Source organism: Centroberyx affinis, unplaced genomic scaffold (assembly GCF_046629955.1).
Source record: "Centroberyx affinis isolate AG114_WGS23_722 - 3 ecotype Tasmania unplaced genomic scaffold, CSIRO-AGI_Caff_v1 ptg001044l_1, whole genome shotgun sequence".
In the NCBI taxonomy this organism is placed as follows: Eukaryota; Metazoa; Chordata; class Actinopteri; order Beryciformes; family Berycidae; genus Centroberyx; species Centroberyx affinis.
The window spans coordinates 100473-128062 of NW_027279599.1; the positions used below are offsets into that span (position 1 = coordinate 100473).

At 41.2% G+C, this 27590-nt stretch overlaps 3 protein-coding genes across 4 annotated transcripts; 2 read left to right on the forward strand and 1 right to left on the reverse strand.

Annotated features, from left to right (window-relative positions):
- Positions 1 to 5208, forward strand: tor4aa (torsin family 4, member Aa). The gene is made up of 3 exons (XM_071522896.1): positions 1 to 108; positions 2377 to 2835; positions 3350 to 5208. Exons 2-3 carry the CDS (start codon positions 2377 to 2379, stop codon positions 4205 to 4207), a joined length of 1317 nt encoding a protein of 438 aa, XP_071378997.1. The 5' UTR covers positions 1 to 108; the 3' UTR covers positions 4208 to 5208.
- A 1364-nt stretch (positions 5209 to 6572) lies between these two features.
- LOC139647072 (non-selective voltage-gated ion channel VDAC2) lies at positions 6573 to 13073 on the reverse strand. 2 transcript variants are annotated; one of them, XM_071522898.1, is made up of 10 exons: positions 12976 to 13073; positions 11586 to 11656; positions 10766 to 10815; positions 10351 to 10353; positions 8559 to 8711; positions 8380 to 8432; positions 7690 to 7911; positions 7087 to 7237; positions 6919 to 6976; positions 6573 to 6711 (listed from the first exon to the last, which is right to left on the reverse strand). In XM_071522898.1, the coding sequence occupies exons 2-10, from the start codon at positions 11650 to 11652 to the stop codon at positions 6620 to 6622; spliced, it is 849 nt and encodes a 282-aa protein (XP_071378999.1). In that variant the 5' UTR covers positions 11653 to 11656; positions 12976 to 13073; the 3' UTR covers positions 6573 to 6619. The 2 variants fall into 2 exon arrangements, with proteins under 2 accessions (XP_071378999.1, XP_071378998.1); XM_071522897.1 differs by lacking the exon at positions 10351 to 10353.
- A 3905-nt stretch (positions 13074 to 16978) lies between these two features.
- Positions 16979 to 27572, forward strand: slc25a1b (slc25a1 solute carrier family 25 member 1b). Its single transcript, XM_071522920.1, has 9 exons — positions 16979 to 17298; positions 20860 to 20967; positions 22407 to 22506; positions 22887 to 23025; positions 23369 to 23453; positions 23761 to 23865; positions 23980 to 24095; positions 24174 to 24247; positions 25786 to 27572. Exons 1-9 carry the CDS (start codon positions 17187 to 17189, stop codon positions 25898 to 25900), a joined length of 954 nt encoding a protein of 317 aa, XP_071379021.1. The 5' UTR covers positions 16979 to 17186; the 3' UTR covers positions 25901 to 27572.
- Positions 27573 to 27590: the final 18 nt, after the last annotated feature.

A 27590-nucleotide genomic window follows, 5' to 3' on the forward strand; every position in this document is an offset into this window, starting at 1 on the left:
ACTCAATGTTCTGTGGGGCTCTTCTCTCTTCCCTCCACTCCAAAGCCATGGACTAGATCTAGGGAAAGGAACTTCGGCTTTGAAAGTGAAATTGCGTCCGCATTTGAGGTAAGCAGACTGGTTCTCCTGCATGTTTTTTTTTTTTTTTTTTCCTTCACTTCTCTTGTCTCATTCACCTCTCTCCTCGCTTTGCATATACAGTACAGTTTGCAGACTGAAGTATGTGCAGCTGGTTGTTCAGGCCTCTGGCCAACTCCAGTCACCCTTCTCCATTCTGTGTGTGTGTGTGAGCAGCTTCATGTGAGAGAACAAAACTAGACAATTCAGCAAATTTGAGAAAATAAGACTTAGTTCCTGTATATGTGTGTGTGTGTGTGTGTTCATTAAGCACAATGCATGTATTTGCCGCCAATATATTCAGGAATATTTAGGAAGCATTAGAGTTAGCTCCTATAGACACAGAAAGTTTCTTGAAAGTGGGTCTAAAGAGAAGAGGCTCTAAAATGCTTGGAATGCAGCCGGCCCTTTCAGGTCAGTACATGTGAAAAGTGAACAGAGAGGGAGATAAAGCCGTGATATCAACTTACCCCCACCCCTGGGTGCTTTTGTGAATTCTTCTGCCCCGAGGGAGAGAGGCTTAGTTAGCCAGGTGAATTGTCCTTTCCCAGAAATGATACTAACTTCATTCATGTGCTCATTTCTCATTTGGATTGGTGCCATTCTTGTTTCCAAACTCTGCCAGGAATAGAACTTTAACATTTGCCACATGTCAAATGAGTCATTGATTCGATTATTAATTGTGTGTGGTACACTTTGCCAAAAAGCTTAAGAGTTGGCTAAAAGGTTGCCATTGGGGAACAGATCTAGGATCAGTTTCGTACTCTAACTCTCCGGATTCCTTTCAGTGTGAGGGGAAGAAGTGTTGCCCTGACCTCAAGTCAGCTGCAGGCCCCTGGTGCCCCTATGGGTGGAGCAGATAACTCCTCCATCTCAGCAGGGTTTACAGAACGGAAACTCCCCCTGTGTGCTGCAAACCCGGAGGCTAAGATAATAAAGCAGCAGCCAGTATATTGCTCTATTGACTGTCTGCTCTATCTAATTCACTGATCTGAAGGATATGAGGCACTCAAAAAGACATCAGTTATGAGTTATGACATCCTCACTGGTTATGATTGTCTCCATGCAATCAGAGAGTGAGGGAAAAACCTAAGTCCTGCATAAAGGCAAAACTGAATGAGTGGGCCTTACCTGGAAAAGTTTCCCATTGTAACCTATTGTATCCCAATTGACAAAATAACATTTGCACAGGCAAAATGATCATGTACTCATGACTCATGGAAGGTTCTGCAGGGGACGGCACTTCCTTCTTTCAGCTGGAATATTTCCAGAGTGTTTTTCAGTAGAATCAATTATCCTCTTTGAAGGAAAACAAAAGCTACTGTGTATAGTTGAAAAAGAGTGTGTTGCCCTTGTGCAAACCTATCAAGTATCAATCACCGAGCACTGTAAGTAAACACTAATTAAGTTGTCAATTGCATTATTATTTTAATTTCTTAGCCATTGTTATGTATTGGGTATAAAGCAGAATATGAATTGACTGCTACTAGTGAGTCACAGAGGTGCTGAGATATCTTATCAGGTCTCTGTTTTGACACTGGGTTTGGCTGTAGTCACTTTAATACCGCCCAGAATCCTTTCATCCTGCCCGCACTGCAAGAATTGCTATATACGTATATTACTACTATATTACTATATATTTTCATCTCCACTGTATGTAAGTTGTGGTGATGAACACATTTGGAAATGGAGCTTCTGTTTCCCTTTATTTTGATTAAACTTATTTCACTCTGCCAGTAGCTGCAGCGTTGGTCCCTCCTATCAGATGAGAGGAAGCGGCTGAGGGTGCATGCCTAATACGCACACATGAATACACACACACACATACACACACACACACTCCCGTTTGCTTGTTGTTTTACTCAGTAACCGCTTGCACAGCTAAGTGGTCTATTAGTCATTATATTGCAATATCCTGACAGACTGCCCGGCTTTGTATAGCTGTATAGTTATGCTCTACAGTTATATTATTTATGTTTTACTTTATTTACTTGCCACTGATCACTGCAACTTAGTGTTTTACATTAGAGTGTGAAGTAACTACTCCCACCCGTGTTGGCACTGATCTCTATGTACAAAGAAACTTATGGTTAGAGAACAGAGAAAATATATTTTTAGAATATGTTAAGTTAAAACAGGAAGTTTGTGGCAAATGGCATGTTCTGTCATTACACACCATGTACACACCACACAGTCCTCCCCTCTCTCTCTCTCTCTCTCTCTCTCTCTCTCCCTCTCTCTCTCCCTCTCTCTCTGCAGATGAGTGAGATGAGTGACCAGGATAGCAGTGCCAGCGACCGGCTGTCCGGGTCTCACACAGACGGGGAAATGGAAGGAGAAGGAGAGAGGGATGAGAAAGCGGGGGACGGCGCGGCCCCCAGCTTCTCCAGCTTCTCCTCCTCCCTGCGGGCCGTGATCCGGATCAAGCAGAAGTACCAGGCCATGAAGAAGCGTCGCCTGGAGCTGTCGGGGGGCCTGGGAGGGGCCGGGGTCCTCGCGGGGGCCCCCGTTCGCACCAGCCCCAAGATCTTCACCTTCGACGGGCTGACCCCCTCCTCCTTCCCTCCCAGTTCGTGCTCCTTTCCCCAGAAGAAAAAGAAAAGGAGGAAGAGACGGGTGATGTTTCCCACCGGAGGGGGCCGCAGAGCCCCGCCCAAACAGGAGCACAGCCGGGCCAAGTACTGCCTCTACCTGCTGTGTGCCATCGTCTTTCTCCAGGTACAGTGGAGGTTATGATTACAGTACAATGACATTATAATCAGTGACACCATTTAAAGATATGACCTTTCATAATCAGTTAGTAGTGTTGAGCAAAAACAATCCTAACAGTAAAAACTGTATACTGATTATGCTGTAATAATACCCATATGCCACATGACAATGTTAACTGTCAATTCAAATCATGCTGAAACATGCCTCGTGTCACATTGCTGTTGTTGTTGCTGACTGTTTTTATCATCCCTTGTATCCCACAGCATTATGGGTAGTTTATTACTCTACTGTTTACTGGTTAGTATCCAAGTTGTATAATTTACAAGGCTGATCTTCACAAGTAAACAACGTATGGACTGACATGGTACTAGCATGTCTGCCTCGTCCAAAACAAATTCTGATCCCACTTGTTGTCCAGTGGTCACCCAAACACTTCAATGTTGTTTTCAGGGAAAGCTGATTGTTTCATTGTCATTGTCTACTGACATCAATCCTGTCTTTCTGTCACTTCTGTCTCCAGGTGTATAACGCCATAGAGAACCTGGACGACCACGTCCTGAGATATGACCTGGAGGGGCTGGAGAAGACACTGAGGAGGGAGGTGTTCGGCCAGCAGGGAGCGGTGGAGGGTCTGCTGGCCCACCTGAAGGACTACCTGTCCACCTATGTCCACAATAAGCCCCTGGTCCTGTCCCTGCACGGCCCCAGCGGCGTGGGCAAGAGCCACCTGGGACGCCTCCTGGCCGGGCATTTCCGCTCGGTGGTGGGGGAGGCCCTGGTGCTCCAGTACTACGTTCTCCACCACTGTCCCCTGGAGGCCGAGGCCTGGGAGTGCGCCCGGGCCCTGTCCATCATCGTCTCGCAGGCGGTCGCGCGCGCCGAGGAAGAGGAGAAGATCCCCCTCTTCATCTTTGATGAGGCTGAGCACATGCATGGTGAGATACTGGACGCTCTGAGGGAGCTCGTGCTCTCCAAGCGTTCCAACGAATACTTAAACGCTATTTACCTGTTCCTGAGCAATCTGGGTCACGCCCACATCACCAAGCACCTGCTGCACAACTCCTCAAGTATCTCTATGGCCGCAACAGCATCCGGGCGTCATAGTAACCTAGTGAAGGAGCTAACTCCAATACTGCGCAACACTCTGGAGAAGCTCCACCCGCTATGGACAGAGGCAGACATCTTACCTCTGGGCCTTTTGGAAAAAGGTCATGTGATGGAATGCTTCCTGGATGAGATGACCCGGGAGGGCTTCTACCCAGATCACACCAACATAGAGCGTCTGGCGGGGGAGATCGAGTATTACCCCGCTGTAGGGGGGCGCGAATACGCCCGAACAGGCTGCAAGAAAGTGGTGGCGAAGGTCAACCTGCTGTGAAATCCTCTCAAGGAAACGTTGGTGCCAGAGTCTTTAACCGTGAAACACAGTTCATGGAAAGCACACCGAAGGAATATGGATACAAAACTTGAATGACAAGACAGAGCTACTGCATGTAAGAACATGTGTCTCACAGTGACAAAAGGAGTCTTTTATTCAGACACCAGTGAGGACTCTGTTGTCCCATGAGGAATGGCATGCGTCCTTTGCAGAGGTTTGGAAGTGTTTGTCCAGTCCACAAACAAGCCTTAACCCTTTCTCTGAGGCAAAGCATTATCTGACAATAACTATTAGGCAGCTCAACCAGACATTCATGCTGATGGAAGGAGTGAAGGAGATTTATCACTGGTCATTCTGCCACGGAATAATGAACTTGATGGAAAAGATATGACACATAGCAGGAGATGTGTGAGAGCAATATTCATTATAAATAAAAATCTAGTTTTTATACAGCTTAAAGGAAAAGTTCAGATATTTAGAAGAAACTTACAAGAACTCCTTTTGGGACATCCCATCCTAAAAGGTTTTACACTGTTTTTTGAGAAACTGGATGTAGCTTGTTGACTTTTGTTATCAATGCTAGTGCAAGTTGGTAGATTCTGTCAACATTTCTAACAATATCACTAGCAAGCCATTACATTTAGTTCCGTAATCTGTAAGAATAAGCGAGAGATCTGTTTGCAAAGACCTGCATGCAGATCCCAGAGATTAATGTAAACTCTAATGACTTGCACTGTCATTGCAAATGAATGCTACCAGGAAGCAACATCTATTAATAGCAATAATGATCTAATCAATAATAATAAGTCCTTAAGAGTTTTTGTTTGTGATATGTTTAATGTCCTGGTATCTCCCTTAATCTTGCTGTACTGCACAACTACCAGGTTATCTCCCAGTCCAAATATTTTTCATATTTCTAAGATTATGAGGCTTATGTGTACAGTAAGTGCCTTGCAATTAAAGACTCAATTTAAACAACGTTTGATCAAATATCAACCTCACTGAAGGTCTTCACTATCCTCATAGCTTGCAGCAATGTATTTTGACGAGAAAAAAAGAATCACGACAACTTTCAGACATTGTGTTTTTATTATTAGAATTACCTTAACCCACGTTGGAAAAATGAGGTACGTGTGTCTAGATGACAAAGAAACAAAGGAATGACCCTTATAATAATGACAACACAATTTGATGGAAAAACACATTTCGATGTATGATTTATTACCAAAAGGAAGAAAAGGATAGTCATGTGGAACACAACGACCTCTTACATTATCAAGTGTGTTTGGACTGGAGTCACTCAGAGGACGATAAACTGTATTTTCTGTACAGTGGGAACTGGTCTGAAGAGTGTAGATCGTTTGGAGAAAAGAGAGCAGTGACAGCAATGAGCGCAGTTCCCGAGCAACATGAGCAAACAACTTTCCATCAAATAAGACTTGACGCCTGGTGCCACGATAACCTAAAGCAAGGTACAAGCAAATGCGAAATATTCTCATGTGACATCACCTCATTTGTGACTGCTGTGCTGAAACAGACAGATGAAAACAATAGTGTAGAAATGCCAACTAACTACACAACCTACTGGAAGATTCCACTATATTGATTTCACCTATGAGTAGTCACAAAGGATTAAAAGAGGAGAGCATTTAGGACTACTTGAACAGATTTCCAATACTCTTCTAAAACTATCTAGGCTGACAGTAACAATACAACTGAACCCTCCGCAGACCTTCACTCAATCCAAGCAGAAACAGTCTTCACCTATGCTGAAACTCCCAATCCCTCATAACTTTGACCCCCAGCAATTCAACAACATAAACAGTTCATAAAACATTTATATTGATTAAATGGTCCACAACAAAACCAAAAATGTTCTGGCTCAAACCGATACAAAACAAAAAAACACACAAGACAGTCAGCACCATTTTTAACCAAGCAAACAAATGTTCTGCTCTGCATCCAGGTTTTCATTCAGACATGCTTTAAGGAAGGAGCTACACATATACACCAAGGACTACTTCAGCCAAGACCTACAGGGAGATAAATAGTGCCACTTCATTAACCATAAGGAGGACATGAACCCACACTCTTACTATGCACTGTCAACTAAAAGGATCAATAAAAACACACCGTCTCCATTGTCGTTACCCCTCTCAGGTGTGTTTAAACATGATGCCGACACTCGCCTATTACTGCCGAGAATGCTCATTGAATGTGTGCGTAAGGGGGAATCGCTGTATGTAAAGGTGTGTGTGAGAGAGAGGGGGGAGGGGACCAGAGAGAAGGAGCTACTTGATGGTGGTGGTGATAGTGTGAGAGAGAGTGTGTGTGTGTGTGTCTGTGGACCGGAGGAGTGTGTGGCGATTGGTTCTGGGCTCTTCTTCGTTGGTGGATCTCTCGCTCTCCCCCTTATGCCTCCAGCTCGAAGCCCATGCCGACTTTGTGTCCGCCGGCGTTGAAGTTCTTCCCGTCGATCAGGGCTGAGAGGGTGACCTTGACCCCTGCACAAGGCGTGAGGAACATTTTAGGAACGAGGGATAACAATAACAATTTGCAGAGCACGAACGGCACAGAAACGGTTTGCCAAATCACATTTTCATCCTTTCAAACAATACAGAATGTTAGTTAATTAAGAAGTCATGAGCAAGAAAGTATGACTAATACAGACTTATAATAAACATAAGAGAAAGTTGGGGCTCAAAGCATACCTGGCCGAAGGCTCTGGGTGTAGCCTACTCCGATCAGACTGGCATTGTTCACTTTGGCCTGAAGGGTTCAACGAGTTAAGTCATGAGACATCGCAACATCGTGTTTGTGAGCACCTCAATAGATCAGAATATGAAATGACAGTGTAAATGAACGGACGGCGCACTCACAGACAGAGAGGCGTCTTTGTCCAGCTTGTATTTGGCGGCGATGCCAAAGCGAGTGTTGTTGCTGCCGGCTGTCCAGGCCAAAGTCACCGCCGTCTCCAGCTCGTCGTTCACCTTCTGGTAGATGGACCCGCCGAACTCAGTGCCGTCGTTACTGAGAGGAGACGGGACGGTCGTTAAGAGAAAGAGCGATGTTAAACCTACTTCTTTTCGGACCGAAAGGTAGCACGCCCGGAGAGAGTCCAGAGGTTAAGTATTCCACCAGTGAAACCACGCACGTGCCCCCAACTAAGCCTTCACTACTGTGTCTCCCTTTCTGCGTCCCCACTGTCTGAATAAAAATGATAATAATGCTCCACTAACGATACATGCACCCCTTGGGCCAATTTATTTATTTATTTATTTATTATATTTATCAGCAACAAGATGCATCATCCCCCCCAAAAATGTTATCAAAATCAGACCGGTGGTGTTGCAGTTTCAAAGTTTGAAATTTTGACCTTTAATTATAGCATCCCCATCAGGCCAATCAGTCTAATTTTTTTAAACAGATGCATCATGCCTCTACGTTTCATCAAAATCAGACCAGCGGGGTCTGGTACTCACACATTGGTGTGCAGCTGGAAGTCCCCGGCCCTGTATCCAAGGGCAAAGTTGTTCTGGGCCAGTTTGGACTTGGCGGTGTCGAAGGCCATTTGGTAGCCAGCCAGCCAGCCCTCGTAGCCCAGCACGGCGGCGGCGTGGATGATGGGACCCTCGAAGTCGATGTCGCAGCCCAGGTTGATGTAGTCGCGCTTGTAGCCTGTCTTCAGCTTGCCGCTCTTCTTCCTGAAAAGGAACATAGCATCACCTATGGATGTTGGTTCATTCTCACTTCGCTGCCTAGATTCCTGGAGGACTCCGTTTGTGGTGATAGGCCAGAGGAACATAAAATATGTTTAGGTAAAATACAAAAAAAAGGGAATAAGTGCAGAAGGGATTACTCAAAAACCCAGTGGGGTTTAACTTCACTACAATAAAAGTACGCAAAGTAGAAGACTATAGACCTATAATCTGTCAAGCCTGTAGGAGAAGCATCAGGATAGCAGCTAATTATTAACAAAAAATGGAAAGACAACCAGGATGTGTTAGTCGGGGCTTTCCCCACTGTGCTTGGGTCATTCAGGGTTCCACATCCTGCCAAGCCTTGCCCATTGTTTATTTTTATATCTATTACATAATGTGTCATGTAATCCCATGCGGGATGGGTCACTTCCAGTATGTGTCATTCATTCATACAAATGAATTAAGACTCACCCTGTATTTGGTACAAAAGACGTATCCAAGGCAACCTTCAGTCCTTGAGCCAGCTGTAGGGAAAGTAACATTGCAGTTTTTTTAGCCTTTACAAACGTCAACATACCAGTGAAAAGACTCACAATGCAGTTTCATCATTTAAACAAATTTCAACACTTTCTCTTTGCACATACACCTACCTGGTCCTCCACGGTGACTTCAGTAGCGAGCGTGTTATCTGTGTTCCACTTCTGGTTGAAGCTGAGGCCCAGCTCCTTCATCTTGTATTTGGTCTCCAGGCTCCCTGCAGCTTTCCCTGTGTCTGTGTTGCTGGAGCCAGATGTGTTGAACTCCTGGCAGAAGGAGGAGGAGGAGGAGGGTGACACAGGGGAGGAGGCATTAGTGTGTCACGGTCAATCAGAAAGGCCAAATACACACTGACTGACAAAAAGTGTGAAAATAATAAAACAGACTAATACAGAGAGTGTGTGTATAGAATATCCAAAGCATGACATTAAATTACAGAGGGAAAACACACTCGGAAAAAAAATGTGCTAACTACAACTGAGGCCAAACTTAATGATTCATGAACTACGTGAGCAGAAACTGTAAAGAAATAAGGAGAAACAGTATTAGAGAGTGAGAAATGGGAGGATGACAGCTAGGACGATGACAGACATGTAACATTGAATACATCAAGCATCAACATGTAAGCAAGACGCAAGACAACTGTGAGAAAACCCTGAACAGTAATGCTAGTCCATGCAAGACACCAGGACTGGGTGAGATGGACAAAAACACACTGAGCACTTTGACAAATATTGCAATTGTGATTTGCACTGCAATATAATTGAGACAATATCTCAAATTTCCTTGTGACAAGGCCAATCTTATGATTGTAAGACCACACACTCTTGCATTTTATAATAAAGCACATGTATGTACGTATGTTATAACATATGTTTTCAAACGGTTCAGTTGCTAACATTAAAAAGCAAGCCAAGTTGCCTAACATTACTGTGTTCCCTATACAAGAGATGAAAGCAGATGATCACTAGGGAGCCAGAGAGCTGAGATCTTAATTAACTTATAAATAATCGACAGAAATGCATCATGGGAAAGAACACAATTTATATATGAAATACGGTTATATAAGGGAGTTAAATGACAGCTGTTTGCAGATATGTAGATCATAATAACAAAATATATCCCACGAATATGAAAATAAATAATTTAAGCTGCAGCCTATTTTCAAAAGTTTATACACCACAACTGACCAAAATATCCACTGGGCAATACAGCTGTGGACTTTTTCATTATTTTCACATTTTGTAACATTTTCCAACATTTCCATTTCTTCCACCTCTTCTTTCAATGCCCAACTGGCCACACACACTCCTCTCTACCTATTCAACTTTGCCTCTGGTGACTGGTTTCTGATCGTCAGCAACTGTCCAGGGAGGTTTCTGATTCATTAACGACTCAACATCGGCTGAAAATGTGTAGTGCAGCTCTTCCACAGATGTGTATCTAACAAGCTCGTTTAATTGAGAGAGTGTAAAATGTAAAATGTATATTTTTTATGTGTTTTAGATATAATTTGTGATGTTCACATCGCAATTTCAATGCGACTAATCATGCAACCCTATATGATACCAATTAGAACCAACAACACAAAAGACTTTGACAAATTATAATGTGAAAAGATGATGATGAAAAGACGTTTGGACTGAGTACAGCCAAAGACATTCTCTACAAACAAATGTGACTCATGACGAACAGTGAGAAATGATTGATAGTGGTGTAGTAGAATATGGAAGAAACACAAACTGATCATAATGAAATGATTTTCACAAAGAAAGAACAATGATAACAACAACAATGGAAAAACATCCATGACTGAATAACAGGCCAGAAACCCATTGAAAACAACCGCTTGCATTTCCAAGCACACAGACAGTCGGAGCCGTTAGCTCTGGGACCAGGTCTTACCATCTACATTAGAGCGAGAGAAGTCCAGGACAGAGGGCAGCAGCATGGAGACAGAGCAGGGGTTAGGAAAGGCAGGTAGAGAGACAGACAGGCCACTAAATGCATACAGGCCTGTCGTGTTTCTCTAGAATAAAGCACAGATTGAGCCAAGCACAGCAGTGTCAGCGCCACTCGTCAACCTGTAAACCTTAAAGCTCAAAGTTACAGTTACAAGAGCATGGATTTTAAAGTTTTTTTAATGTGCCTGTTTTCTTTCTTTCTCTTTTGGTGATGATGGCAGTGGGGGGGTGGGGGGTAGAGACTGCAAAAATGATGCCGAGTGAAGGCAGGACAAGGCAGGGGGGGCGGGGAAATGTATTAGGCAGAAAGCATCCAGAGGGTGAGAGAAGGTAAAGACAGGCGAAAGTCTCCTCACCACTCCACTTTGTGACTTGGTCTTCAGGTCCAGCTTCACGACACCGAAGCCTGGTGGAGTTCAAAAGATTTTTGTGAGTTTTGTGTAAGCAGTCAACAGCTGCTCAAAAACAAGCAAATTAATCACATCAAATACAACAAAACAGACTGGGCATTACTTCAAAGTAAAGTAGATTTAAAGTAGGGATGAAATTACATTCAGCTCATGGTTCAGTTCGATACACAATACTCAGTTTACGGTTCAATATTATATATATATATATATGTGTATATATGTTACTTTTTTTTTTTTTTTTTTAGCAAAATCTGAATTATGACTGAAAAACAAATCACTTTTTATTGAGGGAAAAATCATAAACATGGTGACTACCGGTTTCTATAAGTTAAATTTAAAACTTTTTAAGACTTTTGTAAATCCAATTCAAATAACCTTCAGCACCAATTTCATCTCCAAAGCCTTACACGCTCTAGTGTTCAAACAATGCAAAAGAGAAAAGACCATTCTGAATGTCATTTCCTAGATATCAGACCGCAGATGAAATTGCAAACATTTTTTGAACTCCACAAAAAATCATCATATTTTTAGATAGCGAAATTTCATGTCCTGAACTTTTGTTATGTGTAGTTTAAAGCCAACATATTTATTTTCACCTGTGAAAGATAGCTTATTTTGCAAATTGCCCCATTGCCACCAAGATGAAATTTATATTTTTATGGATCTCTCTAGCTTGCACATCCACACACCGGACATGGGTCTCACAGCTGGACACCCTAAAACCCCAGGTTTGAACAGGTTGTAGTAGGGTTGTTGGAGTACTCACCATAGCCCTTGCTGAATATGTCCTTGGCAGATTTGCCCAGGTCTGAGTATGAAGGAGGGACAGCCATTATGCTAGATAAAATAAAAAGATACAAGTGTCAAGTGAGTCAAGTGATGAACGACTCTGACTCTCATGTCTCTTTAACTCTCTCTGTAATAACAACCCACGATTTTACATGTAATTGTACAAATCAGACAGCATGAGAAGCCAAACTAGACATTTTCACTCTTCCACAGGCATTCTGAGTGATCTGTAAGTCAATAATCATTCAGTCAGGGATGAACGTTACATTTGAGTCTTCAGTGATGGTGCACCACTAGCAATAGCTTATCCTGAATTAAAGTGACAGCACAGGGCAATCAGCAGTCAACAAAATCAAAGCAGATTTAATGTCAGTCCGCACTGTCCTACTATGAGTGTGGTTTTGTCAAGTATCCCATGCAATCAAAAAAACTGGAATATATCAATCATCAACAAGCAAGTGACTAGTTTCCGAGTGAGCTCCAGCTGAAGGGAACATATTGTTCCTTTAGAGCCAGAAGGGAAGCTTGCTAACAGCAGCTAGGTCTGCATCCCATCTGAACCATGATGCTGCTTATGCACTGAGCAAGAACCAGCCCCCATTCTCCCAGATTAAATCGGACTTAAACTAAGACTTCAAAATTAAAACAGAAATATATGAAATGGGTATGGTTGTTGATGTTTGAGCATCAGAAGAATACGTTAATTTGTATTGTGATCAACATGCCTCAAGGTTGTAAAAAGGGCCCTACCTCGTCCTCGGCATATAAAGACGCTCAAATGCACACGGTTTCTGAACTATAACAATAACTGTTTTTGAAAGCTGAGGTTAATTACGAAGAAAAAAGTGCCTAACAGATCTTTTGTTATGAACAAAAGGTTAGTGATGCCACTATGCTTATTTGGGACAAAGGACAGCAGATGGGTCAGTGAAAGAGGTGTGGGGGTTTACTTGACAGCTAGCTAGCTGTTGGCTGAGCTGCAGTAATGTTAGCTACTAGCTAGAAAGGGATTCACCAGGTACATTGGCTAGCGTTCATAGTATTCTGCCCCAACACACACACCCCTCCGCAGCCAGCTAGCTAGCCACCACAATGTTGAAGTTGCTAACTTGGGTAGCTAACGTTACAATTGTGAATCTCAACACAAACACAAAGGCAAACCTATCATCCGAGGATTAAAATGTGCGTTACAAGGCTAAACATCATTATATAACATAGCTAACCTTAGCTGAATAGCTCGACATGCTAGCTAACTGGCTAACCTTGGAGAGAAATGTAACGTTAGCAAACATCAGCTTCTAACAGTCTAGTTGGTCAAACAGTTATTATTAGCTCAATGCTACGACTGAAATGCTAATATCCCATACCAGTGCAAATTGTTTTTGCAAGGAGAATCTGCAAAGCCTTGAGTGCCCCTGATGCTGCTCAGTGGACTGACAGCTAGCTTAGTTCTGTCTAACGGGGATAGGGCACAATGAAGGAGACAAATGGAGCATGCGCGGTATCATCTGGACTGCAGAAAAAAACCAAAGGACCAGGAACAAAGAGGAAGTACACGAGTGAGAGAAACATCCCACACTCACAAGATGGGGTTTAGAAAACCTAAATGGAAACAGAACATTTCGATCCATTTTTGGTGTAGCTTTATTACAAAGTCAATGTATGAGCTAAAAGATTTGGGCCACTAATTTTATGTACCAGATTTTCTGGACACGTTTTCATAGTCAGCTATTTCTTCCCATTTATATCATCTTTGTAAAGTACCATTGAATGGGCCAGTGCTTAATAAAAGCACAATTGGAGTAGAGTAAAATAGTTGTATGTTCTATGCCAGAACTATTTAAAGTGTGTGTGTGTGTGTGTGTGTGTGTGCGCGCGTGTGTGCATACATGCCGGGTGGTAGAGACAGTGAAAGAATAAACATCTCACAGTAGCACTTTTATTTATATAGTACTTTTCAAAACAGTAACAAACTGTCTTACAAGCAATAACTACTGAATAAAACCCAAAACCAACACGATAAACAAGAAAAATTCCAGACAAAAATTAGAGTCAAGGTAACATAAGATGAATAAAACATTAGAATACTAAGAGAATAAAAGAACTACATGCAAAATCCATGAAATCCTGAAAAAAATGTGTTATGAGGTGAGTTGAAAGAAGACACTCGCCTGTATGTTGGAGGTGGCTCCTCTCCTCCTCCTCCTCTCTTCCTCCCTTCCTCCCCATCCACGTGAATAAGCATGTTTGGTCCTCAGAGTCCTTTGGGAAGAATCACAGTGCTTATTCATGGCAGGGGAGCGGAAAAGCTGGCTGGATAGTGCTAGTTTTTTGGGGTCAAGCTCTCTAAGAGCATACCGAAAAGTACATCTAATATCAAGGGAGATATGAAAATAAAAATAGCAGCAGTTCAAGACTTTTATCATCAATTGTCAGTTAGCAATCTCTTGGACAGAAACGATAATCTAGAGCAGTGATTCTCAACCTTTTTCATATCAAGGACCCTAAATTAATCCACATTACAGCCACAGAATCCATTTGATGAGATTTTGTCTCTCCGACCCAAATCTGAGAATATTTTTATTGTTAGATATGACTTTGTCTAGAATTCCTCGACTGTCTGTATTGTACGTAGAGAGATAACAGTCAAATATGATCAAAACAGACACTCTTCTACATTGTCTAATAGTGTTAACTTCTCGTAAATAATACAAAATAATGGTGAAGTTTAAAAATGTATCAATTTGCTGGGGACCCTTGGAACCCTCCCAAGGACCCCTGATGGACCACTAGAGAGTACTGGATTATCAAAATGTGATGTCATTTCAGCTCTTATAATCATATTCACAGCCTCTTCACAAGAAGAAAAGCAGTGGACTTTTTCACCATCCAGAAAATGTTAAGTAATGCTCTGTGGAGAGAGAATGAGAGGAATGCAAGACATCCTGCCAAGATCAAAGCTCACCTTTTTTGGGGGGTAGAACAATTCTTTAGAGCAGCCATAACACTCAATCAGAAACTTATATAACAGAAATTCTACTCATTTAACTACTATAATGATTATAATCTCTGTCATTATCCATGGACCTCACCAAGGCTTTGCATTTTGACCTAAAACATATTGGTAAAAAAGGCATTGCTCACTCTCACACACAGACAAATACATGTACTCTCTCATTCAGTCACTCACTAGTGTATATTTGTGTATTATACCATATGTAAGTGTAGTATTGCAGTTGTGCTGCCTTGATCCAAGATGGCAGTGTGCCAGTAAAAACTAGTGAATCATGGTCTAGTGCCCACTTTTGAACCATTATCGAGGCAAAGACACATAGAACCCCAAACAGGATCAAATCCAAATATTATACTTTTTTTTTTATGTGTTACAGTTTCAGAATAATTTATATGGATTACAAGTTACAAAGTAACGAAACTGCCTTATATTGAGGCTTAAAGGGAGCAAAAATACCCCTTTAGGACACACAAAAATACACATGGATCTCACTTAAGGTTCTCACTTGCACCCTTGGAAACCATCATAATTCACTTATTACATCCATTTTATCTCAATTAAATTATCCAGAAACAACATACAGAAATATATCCACAGTATATGTACAGATGTGAAAATCAATTGACATAACACTAATGCACATATGTATGTCGCTTTGGATAAAAGCGTCTGCCAAATGGGAAATATGTATCTGTTAGTCATAGTGTATTTATAGTTTTATGTTGCTAACAAAGCATTTTTACATAATAGCCTAATAATAATAAACTTTTTGTATAGCCATTTTTAAAACAGAGTGTTTTAACAATCAAATAAAAGCAAACATCATGCTCATAAAACCACAAGATAAAAGTGCAAATAATAGGATAACAATCCTTACATAAAAGCAAGTATAACTGAGTTTTAAGAAATGGTTTAAAAGATGGCACTGATTCTGCTGGTCTAAGCTCCCCAAGCTAGTTGTTCCTGAGCCAAAAGGGGCCTGATGGCAAAAACTCACCTTTGGACTTTGGAACCAGGATCTGAGGTTGCACACTAGTTTATACGAGTTAAAATGTCTGTGTTATAACTTAGAGCCAGGCCTATCCATGCTTTAAAAGCGATCAATACAATTCTAATCCTGACAGGTAATCAGTGAAGGGATGCCAGAATTTGGGTGATGTATTTTGTCTGTTTGTAGCAGTTAAGATCCTCACTTCTGTATTTTGTACATACTGGAGATGAGAAAGAGACTTTTGATTAGTTACAACAGTCTAAATGTGAGGAGACAAAGGCATAAATGACTTTCTCCAGGTTACTAAATTATACAAACAGATTTATTTTTTTTGGAAATTGCTCTCAACTGAAAGAAGCAAGATAAGTGCACCACTCTCTTCACCTGTACATTAAAACTGAAGTCAGCATTAAACATTACACCAACTTTCTGACAGCAAACAGAAACTGCAAGGTGACGACAGCTTCAAAAAGCCTGTCATATTCATCACAGCTGTGGAAAGCTGTACACAGACTGTGGTACGATATCTGAACTCCCTGAAGAAACTACAAAAACGCCTAAAGGACATCGAACTTACTGTCAGATCAGGGATCGGCCCACAGGTGTGCCAGAAGAAAAACAACATCAGAGATATGAGTAGCATTTAGTGGAAAAAGGGCCTAAAATAGAGCTGAAGAGTTGAAGGTGACACCACTGATACAATAAATCAGGCAGGAAGTGTGAATTTCTGAATGTGAAAATACTGCAGGCCTATTTCCCTTTTCCACATCCAGGCATGAACCTAAATTCCACAGGTCCATAATTTTGATAAACTATTCAAAAAACAGAGAAAAAACAGTTTTGCGTTTGCTTAGCTCTTAATCTATCTTCTGGCCCTCACTCCAACATGTCCTGCTATGGTCCCATGTAGGTGGGGCACACCTTTGCACTCCTTACTTTTGGTTGCTTGTAATTTTTCATGATCAAGGGATTGAAACATATTCTATTATTGTTACTAAAATGTGAAAAGTAAATGTAGATGTGATAGGTTATTGATCATATAAGGCCTCAAAAGTCATGGGCTCCCATTATAGTCATATTAATGTTTCAACTAGAGCAGGCTAGGCTTCCTTAAAATGATGAATTATCAAGCAGCTGAACTCTCATAAGAGCGACCATTGCCAATATCATCAACAGCCTATCATAACAATAGTTTATCATGAATTTAGGTGGAATAATCTTAGTTAGAGACCTAATTAACACCATTATTAAGCATTATTCCGGTCCTCCTTAAATGTTTGTGAATAACATGGCGTTTTTCCGTGTAGGGGGAAAGTGTCGCGCCCCGCCCTGCGCGCACACTGACTCGACACTATCAGCATCTGGGCCGGCGAGGGAACTTCACTGTCAAAAGTACACAGACATTATCAACTTCAGATCAGTACCAAGTCCAATGGTCAACCCTGCCTGGCCTTTTGTATGTGACCGCACGGCGACCAAAGCACCAGAGTGCATGAAGGCTTGAAGGCTGACTTGGTCTGCGGCGCTCGAGCACGACCGTCTGACAAAATAAGTTAGGCTAGGCTACCGCGACCATGTCGGGAGCCCCTCCGTTTGTGAGCCCGTTTCGCAGACCGCAGTGTCTGGCCGCTGCAGCCCCGTCGGGAAAAGCCAAGCTAACGCACCCCGGCAAAGCTATTCTGGCAGGTAAGGAAGTTTTGCTCTCGGCCTGAGTAGCACCAAGTTTTTTTTTCGACAGGCACTTGCTTCGGTGTGACCGTGCAGGAGGGTTGTTTTTATTTGTTTACAAGTTACAAGACTGGACCCGAATCAAATGGTTTGCAGATATGACCAAAGCCTGGAGAAGTGAGCGGTAGGCTACAACAATATTCTCTGAAAGCGTGCGGTCTTGCATGCATAGGAAAGGTTTTATTAGCATATAACTTTGCAGGAGGGGAAAGGCAGAATAGTTATGGTGACAGTTCGCCCTCCTCGGCTTGTCTTGGGTCCTTAAAGGCACCGCCGCCAGAACGGCTTCATACTGGAAAAACAACAACACCAAGGGGTTAAAACAGGAAATAGAGGGCAAATTCCTGTCAGTGTTTTTGAACCACAACCACTGCTGTCATTTTAGTCCAAGCTTAGGGCAGAGTAGCTACTACACCGTGTGTGTGTGTGTGTGTGTGTGTGTGTGTGTGTGTGTGTGAGTGCGCGCGCGCGCGTGCCCATTTTGTTCACATATTTACATTCCCTCTTGTTTTAGTCAAGTCCCCTCATCCCATACCATGGTCCTACCAAGCCTGTGGGTATTTGTACTCACGCAGGTTAATTGGCACTGGAGGTTTGACAGTCTCATAAGTTCTGGGACCCATAAACTTAAACACAGAGAAAGAGCCTCTTCTTTTTGTAGATGCCCATTCCTTATTTTATATTGCAGTGGATGCTGTACTGGCACTGCAGATTTTTTTAAACACTCCTTCACAGAAACTTTAATGATGAACTTTAATGATTGATTAATCTGGACTCTTCTTAGTCAGATAGGGATATTGCTGCTGACCTGCTGTCTGACTAGTCAATCAGTGACAGATGTTGAAACATTTCACATAAGAGCTTGCAAGCATTTACTACAAGCCAATTACTGGCAACATTGCGACATCAGTAGGATGCAACAAAGGGCTGTGCAAAAGAAAGACAGTGAATTGCACTATTTCTCAATATATACGTCATTATTTGTTTCATGATCATATTTAAACGCTAAACGTTTTTTAATTTTCCATATGTTTTGTTGGTGTTGTCTAGTGACCCAGTGCCCTTAATGCGTGCTCAGAGGGGTCTCCGAGGCTTGCGCTGCTTTCTGTTCATTTCCATGAGCCATGATGACAAAGCACATTGCTCAGTCAGCCTCAGTACACGCTGCACACATTCACCTGGGTTACAACACACCTGCCTGTCCCCAGCTCAGTTCGGGGCCTCTTTATACAGGTCTAGTTTTGATTTTATTATTGCAAAATCTGCATGAAAGGTGGTCTAGAGAAGTAGGAAGGATAGAGATTGCGAAAGACGGGTCATCAAATGTGAGATGGCAATTGATAGAAGTGGCGTCTAACAGGATGACAAGGCAAGTCAGCAAGTCAGTCGTCACCCAGTGGTTGGAAGAGAATGACAACATCAGCCACATGCCAGGGTCTTATAAAAACATCTTTGATCCCCTCTGAAACAGCATCTGACATGGTATTTTCCCACTGATATCACAAAGATGGAAGTGCCCGGATGTTCATTCAAAAACATGATGTTAGCAGCAAAGGAATTAGAACACTTTAATGAGTAGGTCAAAACCATTGGGGAAGAAGCCGACACTATTACAGTGTGGGTAAAGTATTTAGAGAAATTGTTATGGTTATACTTTATTTATTTTGTCCAAAACCATGCAGTAGTAGACACAAAATTCACATACAATGTATTTTAAATGGTGACAGTCAAGCTGGAACTTGACTTTAAACATTAGTATTTAAGAAAAAATATAAAAAAAATGGACTCTGGATACTAATGTTCAAGGAAACTTGTCCATGAATTACTAGAATTACTCTATAATCACTATAGTTTGATACTATACTTACTTCACTGAAGGCATAAATTAACAAAACAACAGTGAAGGGAGCAAAACAAATGGCAGTGGCACAGAGCTATTTGCTGAACCTAGTGGTCATGATGTGTCCCATATTGAGCAAAAAGCACTGTCAGTATTACCAAATGTAAAAGAATTTTGAAACAGGGTGAGTGGAAAACATGGCATGACTGGGCCCACTTTTACAAAGAGATCCTACTGAATCATGACCAACAGTAACAACTTTAATCTTAAGAAGCATCTGCTACATTCATTTAGCATTATTGCAAAGAGCAATATATGTCCAGAGTAATAGATGATGAGCCTGACCACACACTCACACAAAACCCATTAGTTAAGTGTCCACGTTAGACTTGATAAACTGGCTGCATTTCTTCTTTCCAGCTTGAATACCAGGACATATAAGAAATTCAGGTACTGAATGAAGGCTTGACATTGCAGGTGATGATGTGGATTGATTGATTGATTTGTACTTAATGTGTAGGTACAGCCACTGCCCTAAAGCCATTTTCTAACCAAAGGAATGCTGGTGTGTGTCAAAACCAGCACTGTTCTAGCCAGTTGGTAGAAAAATGCTATGTGTCTGGTTGAAGAAACAGTGGTTTGTCTAACTGCCATGAAGAAGAATGCTAAACTGACCTCCTGTGATTGCACATGCACTATGAGCCTGGCCTTGCATGTGTGAGCGTAGGCTGGAAACACTCGGGTTGGAGCGCCCTGCATGACAGTGTGGTAGGAAGCTGCATGCATGTGTAAGTTGAAAGCATCGACAGAGGGCCATTTTTAGATGTTCACGACCAGGAGTTTTAATTTGAATATTTACCACTACCACCGAAAGTAGTAATAGGATAGTTTGTCAAACTTCAAAAACTTTTGCACGCTGAGCTTTTTGGACTGATGCATTTCACTTTAAAGTTCACATGGCTTTATGGAATCAGACCAGTATCTGTAGGTCTGGTCTGTGTCACTGTGGTAAACAGTCAGTGTTTTGAAAGCCACACACCCCCTGAGTTGGAGCAGGACCAAGGGGAGTATCTTGTGGGCAGAATCACACTAAGATCAGCTCAGCCAATCAGCTGCCCTGTTTCTATTTGCTGTTGAACGGCAGATGTGTGACACCGTGGCTTTTAAGGTGGAACCAGGCCATATTGTAGATTAACTACAGAAATGCTGCTCTTGTGCAAAAACAGTCATATAGATATATTAAAGAAAATATAGAGTTTAATTTCCTGATAATAAAAAAAGATGATTGGTAACGTGTAAAAACATAAGATACAATTTGGTTAGCAAATTGGCCTTTTAAAACCACACATTTCACATTTTCTTTGTTCAAAACAGGCATTTTCAAGTATTGCCTTTATTCTGCTGAAGTCTACCAGGCAGCACAGAATAGCAAATAGATGGTGAACTAGACTAAAGACTAAAGGACAGATAGATAATTTTTATAGTCAGTAATCGGTTCTAGTTATAGTAGTTGCTAGCAGGGCTTGGTCTGTTGATGCAATTTGTCAAATAATGCTCATTTCTTCCTGAAATGCACTTGTGCAGTGTTGACAGAAAACACTTTTTACTTTTTTTTTTTGGCTCTTGCTCATGTGGCCAAGTGAGTCTGTGCTTGACAGGCTGTTTTTCTGATGTTTCAGGTGGGATTGCAGGAGGCATAGAGATCTGCATCACCTTCCCTACAGAGTATGTGAAAACACAGCTGCAGTTAGATGAGAAGGCCAACCCCCCCAAATACAGAGGCATTGGTGAGTCTTTGGTCAACATCTGTTCTATTAACTAGGACTATAATACTTATGACTATCAGAATGATGAATGGAAACATTGACTGATTGTCTAGAGTTATCACCAGTACTATTTACTTCACTGATCTTACTAAGATCACGTGGTCCAATAATAAAGCTGTATTTCCTTTTGGTAGAGTATTTATATGTTTTAGTATGCATACCTCTGTATTAATTAAAGGACTGTTTACCATTGGCAGTTGTCCCAGGGATGCACAGCCCCCAATGATGAGGCATAAATATTTGATAAACTAGACTATAAAATCATGCATCTAACCCATAACTTCCACAACATCAACACTGGCAATGATTTTAGAGCTTAATTAAAGAATTCTTACACAATGTAAAAGAAAACAATATTTCTGTATATGGGTGGACAATTACTGTACATTAATTCCCCAGCATTGGCATATGGCTAAGTGTGATCTGTACTCTGGACAGATAGAAAAGACACAGTCACACAGCAAAACCACAACATTCAGATTAATCAACAAGAAAAAACAGTGTATGTATTATACATGTAATGGCTTGCGATTGTTATCGTATAATTGATTTAATTGGAAATACACTTAAGAATTTTGAATTGAAACCAGCAAAAATAGTGCATTGTCTTTTGCTGCTTGTTTCAAGTTCCAGATGTTACTGTCTTTTATGGAAAAAGCTGAGCGAACAAATTCAGTGAGTGTGTTCTGCACCACAGAGTCACCACTTGCTTAAAAGTGATAGAAACAGATAGAGCCAAATTGTTCATTATTAACCAGCATTATCAAGTGTTAGGTAATTATTATTAGAGCCTAAATTGCTGTAGTTTGCATATGTCTACATGTGTAATGAGTGATGAAAACATTTGGAAGTGAATGAAGAAATGAAAACGGCTTGAATATTAGTGGTGTCTACAGGTCCTGGGGGAGCTGATTGGTAGTTGACTGTTGACTTGACACTATACAAGCCTTTAGATTACAGCAGTTGATCTATTCTGCTTGAGTAACAATCCCTAGTAAGTGCAGACACGTGCACAAGAGCAAACATGAGTACAAACAGCTCCAATGAACCAATGTGTATTCAGGAAGTTCCTCAGTTGCTGTTATCTGTTTGATGAGAACTTGTGAACTTTGGCATAGATTATGTTTGTCTGCTGCTGCTCAGTGTGAAGGCCTGCTAAGAGACTATATAGACCTAAATAATCATAATTATATCTTGTATCCTGATTTTCTTAACAGTACAGCTACTCATTCAGTTAATCTAGCAGCAGCCTTTCTTGGGAGCAGTGCAATATTCTTATTTCTGACAGTGTGCAGTAATTCGTGTTATGGTCGGCTTGCCTCTTTTTCGTCTAACTCTGTTCTTGTCATCTAATTTATTCCCTGTTTCTCTCCCTGTCCATCCCTCTGTCTCTCCTACAGTTGACTGTGTGAAGCAGACAGTGAATAATCATGGGGTGAGGGGTCTTTACAGGGGCCTCAGCTCACTGCTCTATGGCTCCATCCCAAAAGCAGCTGTCAGGTACTCCCACCAACACACACACACACACACACACACACACACACACACACACACACACACACACACACTTACCTTTACAATTACATGTATTCACTTTGATAATATAGAGGGCTTTCTGGTCACCCTATGGCGAATTTGGAAACAAACTTACCTCATCAGACCATAACTGATTTGACTTACACCCACACCACAACAATCTTTTTCAGGTATCCCTATTTTTCTCACCCAGTTGTTATATAATCAGCTGTTATTTGTGCACAGCCAATTCTCTGCTGGACCTCCATGATGGCTACTAAGTAACTGCAAAGCCTCTATTCTCAAACATGACACAAGTTGTCATGTTAACCCTCACCCTTTTTTTTCCTCCATCTCTTTCACAGATTTGGAGTGTTTGAGTTCCTTAGTAACAAGATGCGTGATGAGACTGGTAAACTAGATAGCACGCAAGGACTCCTCTGTGGTCTTGGGGCTGGAGTGGCAGAGGCTGTGGTTGTGGTCTGTCCCATGGAGACTGTCAAGGTAAAGTCAGATTTGTCTATCATTCACAGAATAATTGTCCCTTACAATTGTCCCTTCGGCCACTCCTCTGTTAAACTGCTCAAGTTTGCAGATGATGAGTTTGTTTACAGAAGGTCTTATCCTGCCACAATCTCTGAACTCAAAACTCCTTTACTGTTAATTACCATACAAGTAAATTATTCCGAAAGTCATTCTGCACATTACAGCGCTACTTTCAATGTCTGCACAACCCTGTGTACTTCAGATTTAAAGGCTACGGCTTTCCTTTATGCCCTGATTATCTGACATCACTTTGTATTTTGGCATACAGTATTTGTTTATTATTGTTATGATGCCGTTTTAGGTCAAATTCATCCATGATCAGACATCAGCAAACCCAAAGTACAGGGGATTCTTCCATGGGGTGAGGGAGATTGTTAGAACTCAAGGTAAGGAGGGCAGATCTATTCGTTTCTGCAGGGTTTGGTTTGTATTTTACTGCCACCTGCTGCTCATTCACCACCACACAGTGTTTTACCACACAAGGAATGTCTCTTCAGGGTATTTATCATTTTCCATTGATTTGAGTCATCAGGAATATTATATAGAAGATAATATTTTCCCTCAACCTCATTACTCCTGTAAAGTTAATTTATTTTTGTGTTTCTGACATTGAAATGAAACTGCCAAGTTGTGAAGGTTTTACACTGGTTGCATTCTGCACTCTCTGACATGATATTACTGATGGATCCTCAGGACTGAAGGGGACTTACCAAGGCCTAACAGCCACAGTACTGAAACAAGGCTCCAACCAGGCCATCCGCTTCTATGTCATGACTTCCATGAGGAACTGGTACAAAGGTGTGTGCAATTTTGTGTGTGTGAGTGAGAGAGTGAATGTTTCATTGCTTTCTGTTCAACATATACGATCAATAATGCAGCTCAACATCAGCTCTCGTCTTTTGAATTACCAAGGTGATGACCCCAACAAAGCCATTAACCCTCTGATAACTGGATTGTTTGGAGCCATTGCTGGAGCTGCCAGTGTGTTCGGAAACACTCCCCTGGATGTTATAAAGACCAGAATGCAGGTGAGACATTTGTCGAATAATCTCAGACTGAACACAATGTCTACCATGAAACTGACCAGTTTGTTTGTTATTCAACAGGGTCTCGAAGCTCACAAGTACAAAAGCACGCTGGACTGTGCGATGAAGATCATGAAGCATGAGGGACCCGTGGCGTAAGTTCATATGCATATAATTGCATATGCATATAATTTAAATCACTATGAAACCACATTTTGAGAGCATCTTGCTTCCTTAATGTGATGTATTTCCTGTTGAAACAGGATATTGGGGCAGGACATAATGCAGGAAAGGATCATTCAAAAGTCTAAACCAATGAGATATCAATTAGGGAGAGAGAGGCCGTTTTATTTGCTGGGAGGGGTGGAGAGGTGGGATTGTTCAAAAATCTGTGCGGTTTTATTGGTTGGAATTTTTATGTACGCCCCTGATACATGAAGTCACCACTAAAGATTTTCTGTTTTCCAGGAAGTAATGAGATTTTGGGGAAAAGAAAGGAAAAACCAAAAGACATTTTTCATTTCAGTGTGACTTTAATGGCCCAGAAAAGACACCTATATGGGCTGCAAAGAAAAAATGAGTTTGGCCTACAGTTGGATTTGGCCTCATATCAAAATTTAGCTCCACTAATCTTTGGCTCAGAAGCACAAAAGGTCACAAATGAAAGGAGGTGATATTTTCCTGATGTCTTTCTATATCCCATTTCCTGCCTTCTCGTGATCCATTATGAATACTTTTGAGGAGTCAATAAAAAAATGGGTAGCAGCTCTTGACTGCCAGGGCTTTTGCGTTCTCTGTAATATCCATCCTACTCACACATACACACACACACACACACAGCAGCTGAACCTACAGGTGCAACAGAGGGGCAGTTAGTGATTTTGTGGCCTCTTTTCCAACTGTACCATATTCTACCAATCCTATTTATAGAATAGGCCTGTGTTGTGGGTCTGGCTGCTTCATAGCTGACCGCTCAGACACTTTGCCATGGTTGCTGATTATGTCACCATTTTTCATTTGCTTGATTACTACCTGATTTTCACAAAATCATTTAGATTATTTTGGTGCTGTGGACAGAGTGGTGTGGTGCTTTCATAGTTTCATATCTGGTTTCATGAAGTAATGATCAACCACACCGGGGTCACCCACTTGAGCACATTCCACTTCTGTCTGACTCCAGAAAATATGTTAAAATGAAAAATAGGAAGAGAAATGACAGACTATAGGATGCTAGTCTTTAACACATTACTGAGAGAACTGTAGATTAAAAGAGGTTATTCAGGATGGTTTAGAAATGAGTGTTTACACATACAGTAGTTAGTTAGTAGTAGTAATGTTAGAGTCTGGAGGCTTGTATAGGTAATCATTAACACTTTTTTTAACCAACAAAGTGAGATACAACCTCAAAACCTATTTCTGGAAGCTTGCCCAGCTAAAACAGCTCAAACAAAACAATACATATAACAAATATTCCTGTGTCCCTGTATGATAGAAAGAGTAACATTTTCTTTTTTGAACAAGACTGGAGCATGATCAGGAGCAAATAGACGAGAAGTCTGGGGGAGCGGGACCTCATTAACAGGGGAGAAGCAGAAGAATTAAGTTTTCAGACTATGATGGACGATAGGAAGCGACTCTGCTGTCCTATACTCTATATATAGTTACACATTTTTCTTCATTCTGTCCCACTCAGGTTCTACAAAGGTACTGTGCCTCGGCTGGGTCGGGTGTGTATGGACGTGGCCATAGTCTTCATCATCTACGAGGAGGTTGTGAAGGTCCTCAACAAGGTCTGGAAGACGGACTGAAATGGACACACCAGCAATTACTACACAAGCAGGAGCGCTAGGACAGGCCATCCAAAACCTTAACCAGGCCAAGTCCCAAACCAGCCTCCTCCACCCTGCTTCTAGGTTCTAATATCTACCTCTACTCCATCTGTCAAGAAAGGGGTTGCTCTGTTCTAGATTTTATTTATAACCCATCTATTGCAAGTGTAAGGGCGATCTGTGTTGAAAAGGCTACGAAATGCAGGGTCACCGCTTACACTTGCCCTCTCTTCTTAAAGTCCAGAAAGAGGAAGTTCCTTAAGAGCTCAGGGAAGGGAACGAGGAATTTATTTAGGACTAGACCTGCTTGACCAGAGAATGGGAACACTGTCAGCACAGAGAAGTGTCTTTTACCTACAGTGCTTTGAGCTCATTTATGCTCACGTTGTATGTATGTACTTAATCAAAGATAAACCAATACTTAACCCAACATAATGTGATGTAGACTATTAGACAAACAAATTATACTTGAAATGAGAGAGATTATCACAGAGATCATGATTCTAAAGGCCTTTTTATAGATGTAAGTATTTAGGAAATGGCGTTTTTCACAAGAGTATTTGAGACCATTATTTCATTCGGTACCTGGTATCAGTATAATTGATATTTTCATTCAGATGTCATGTCATGCAGAGGCTACAGGTATATTAACTGAACTACATCAAGGAGTGCAATTAAAAACTAAATGCCTTAAATCATTTTGTCATCAGATTTACTAAGCAGTAATTCATATTGGAGTTAAGGTGATATTGTAGGTTGGGTAGAGAGAGTTTTTTTTCCAATTACCATTGACATTTCCACTAAACTGACTGAGATGGTCTAAGGTGGAATCACTTTTAATTGCAGAGATGTTGTAAATCAAATTACCTATTAAGTTGATGCTATATAAAAGTGCCTCTATGTGTTGTATGATTCATTTAGAAATCTTTTATGAGACTGAGAAATGTCTTTGTTGAATGTTGTCTGATGTAGATGTGTTCTTATTCTCTAAAAATGAACATGTTTAAAAACTAGATACAGTTGCACACAGTGCAATGGTGCCAGATGTTTAATACCAGGTGTTGTCTGTGGCATTTCTGATCTTTTCAGATCTCGTCTTGGTGTTTTTGCTTCATGTTTTCTTTGCATTTATTACATAGACATGCCTATTTGAGAAATGCCGTTAATGGTGCCTTCCATCTCATTCCACGAAGGAGCTGCGTTTAGAATATGAGTTCATAATTCATGTTTTGATTAATGACATTTTTAATATGTGTAACATTAATTGCCTTTACTTTAACAACAAATGAGGATCCAATGTGCCAACTGCTTCACTCAGAAACATTAATACCATGTTGTAGACTGGAGGTTGTAGCTTATTAATAGAGTATGAGTATGGCATAGGTTTACATGCAAACTATTTAGTAACTTGTTTTGCCACAATATCATGACATCTTTTTGTAGGCTACACAGTGTTTACATATTCTCAGCTTCATCTTCAGCCTGAGATTGCATATCTGTAGACCTATGTCATAGTAGTTTAATTATAATTGACTATTTCTTATTAGCAAATGAAAGTTAAGACTACATATTGTTTTGCTCTGGCAATTAAACCCAGTTTATGTGCCTTCAGTCTGAGTAAAACTAACATGCTCACAAATAAACGTTGGATTTGGACTGCTGAACTTCT

Bases quoted from the DNA above. Each gene is read 5' to 3' on its own strand.
- slc25a1b (XM_071522920.1), top strand. From the start codon at position 17,187: ATGTCGGGAGCCCCTCCGTTTGTGAGCCCGTTTCGCAGACCGCAGTGT. The intron at 23,026-23,368 runs GTAAAGTCAGAT...ATGCCGTTTTAG, and splicing joins GTCCCATGGAGACTGTCAAG to GTCAAATTCATCCATGATCA. The intron at 24,096-24,173 runs GTGAGACATTTG...GTTATTCAACAG, and splicing joins TTATAAAGACCAGAATGCAG to GGTCTCGAAGCTCACAAGTA.
- LOC139647072 (XM_071522898.1), bottom strand. From the start codon at position 11,652: ATGGCTGTCCCTCCTTCATACTCAGACCTGGGCAAATCTGCCAAGGAC. The intron at 8,433-8,558 runs GTAGGTGTATGT...CTTTCCCTACAG, and splicing joins AAGTCACCGTGGAGGACCAG to CTGGCTCAAGGACTGAAGGT. The intron at 6,977-7,086 runs GTGAGTGCGCCG...TGAACCCTTCAG, and splicing joins ACAAAGACGCCTCTCTGTCT to GCCAAAGTGAACAATGCCAG.
- tor4aa (XM_071522896.1), top strand. From the start codon at position 2,377: ATGAGTGAGATGAGTGACCAGGATAGCAGTGCCAGCGACCGGCTGTCC. The intron at 2,836-3,349 runs GTACAGTGGAGG...TTCTGTCTCCAG, and splicing joins GTGCCATCGTCTTTCTCCAG to GTGTATAACGCCATAGAGAA.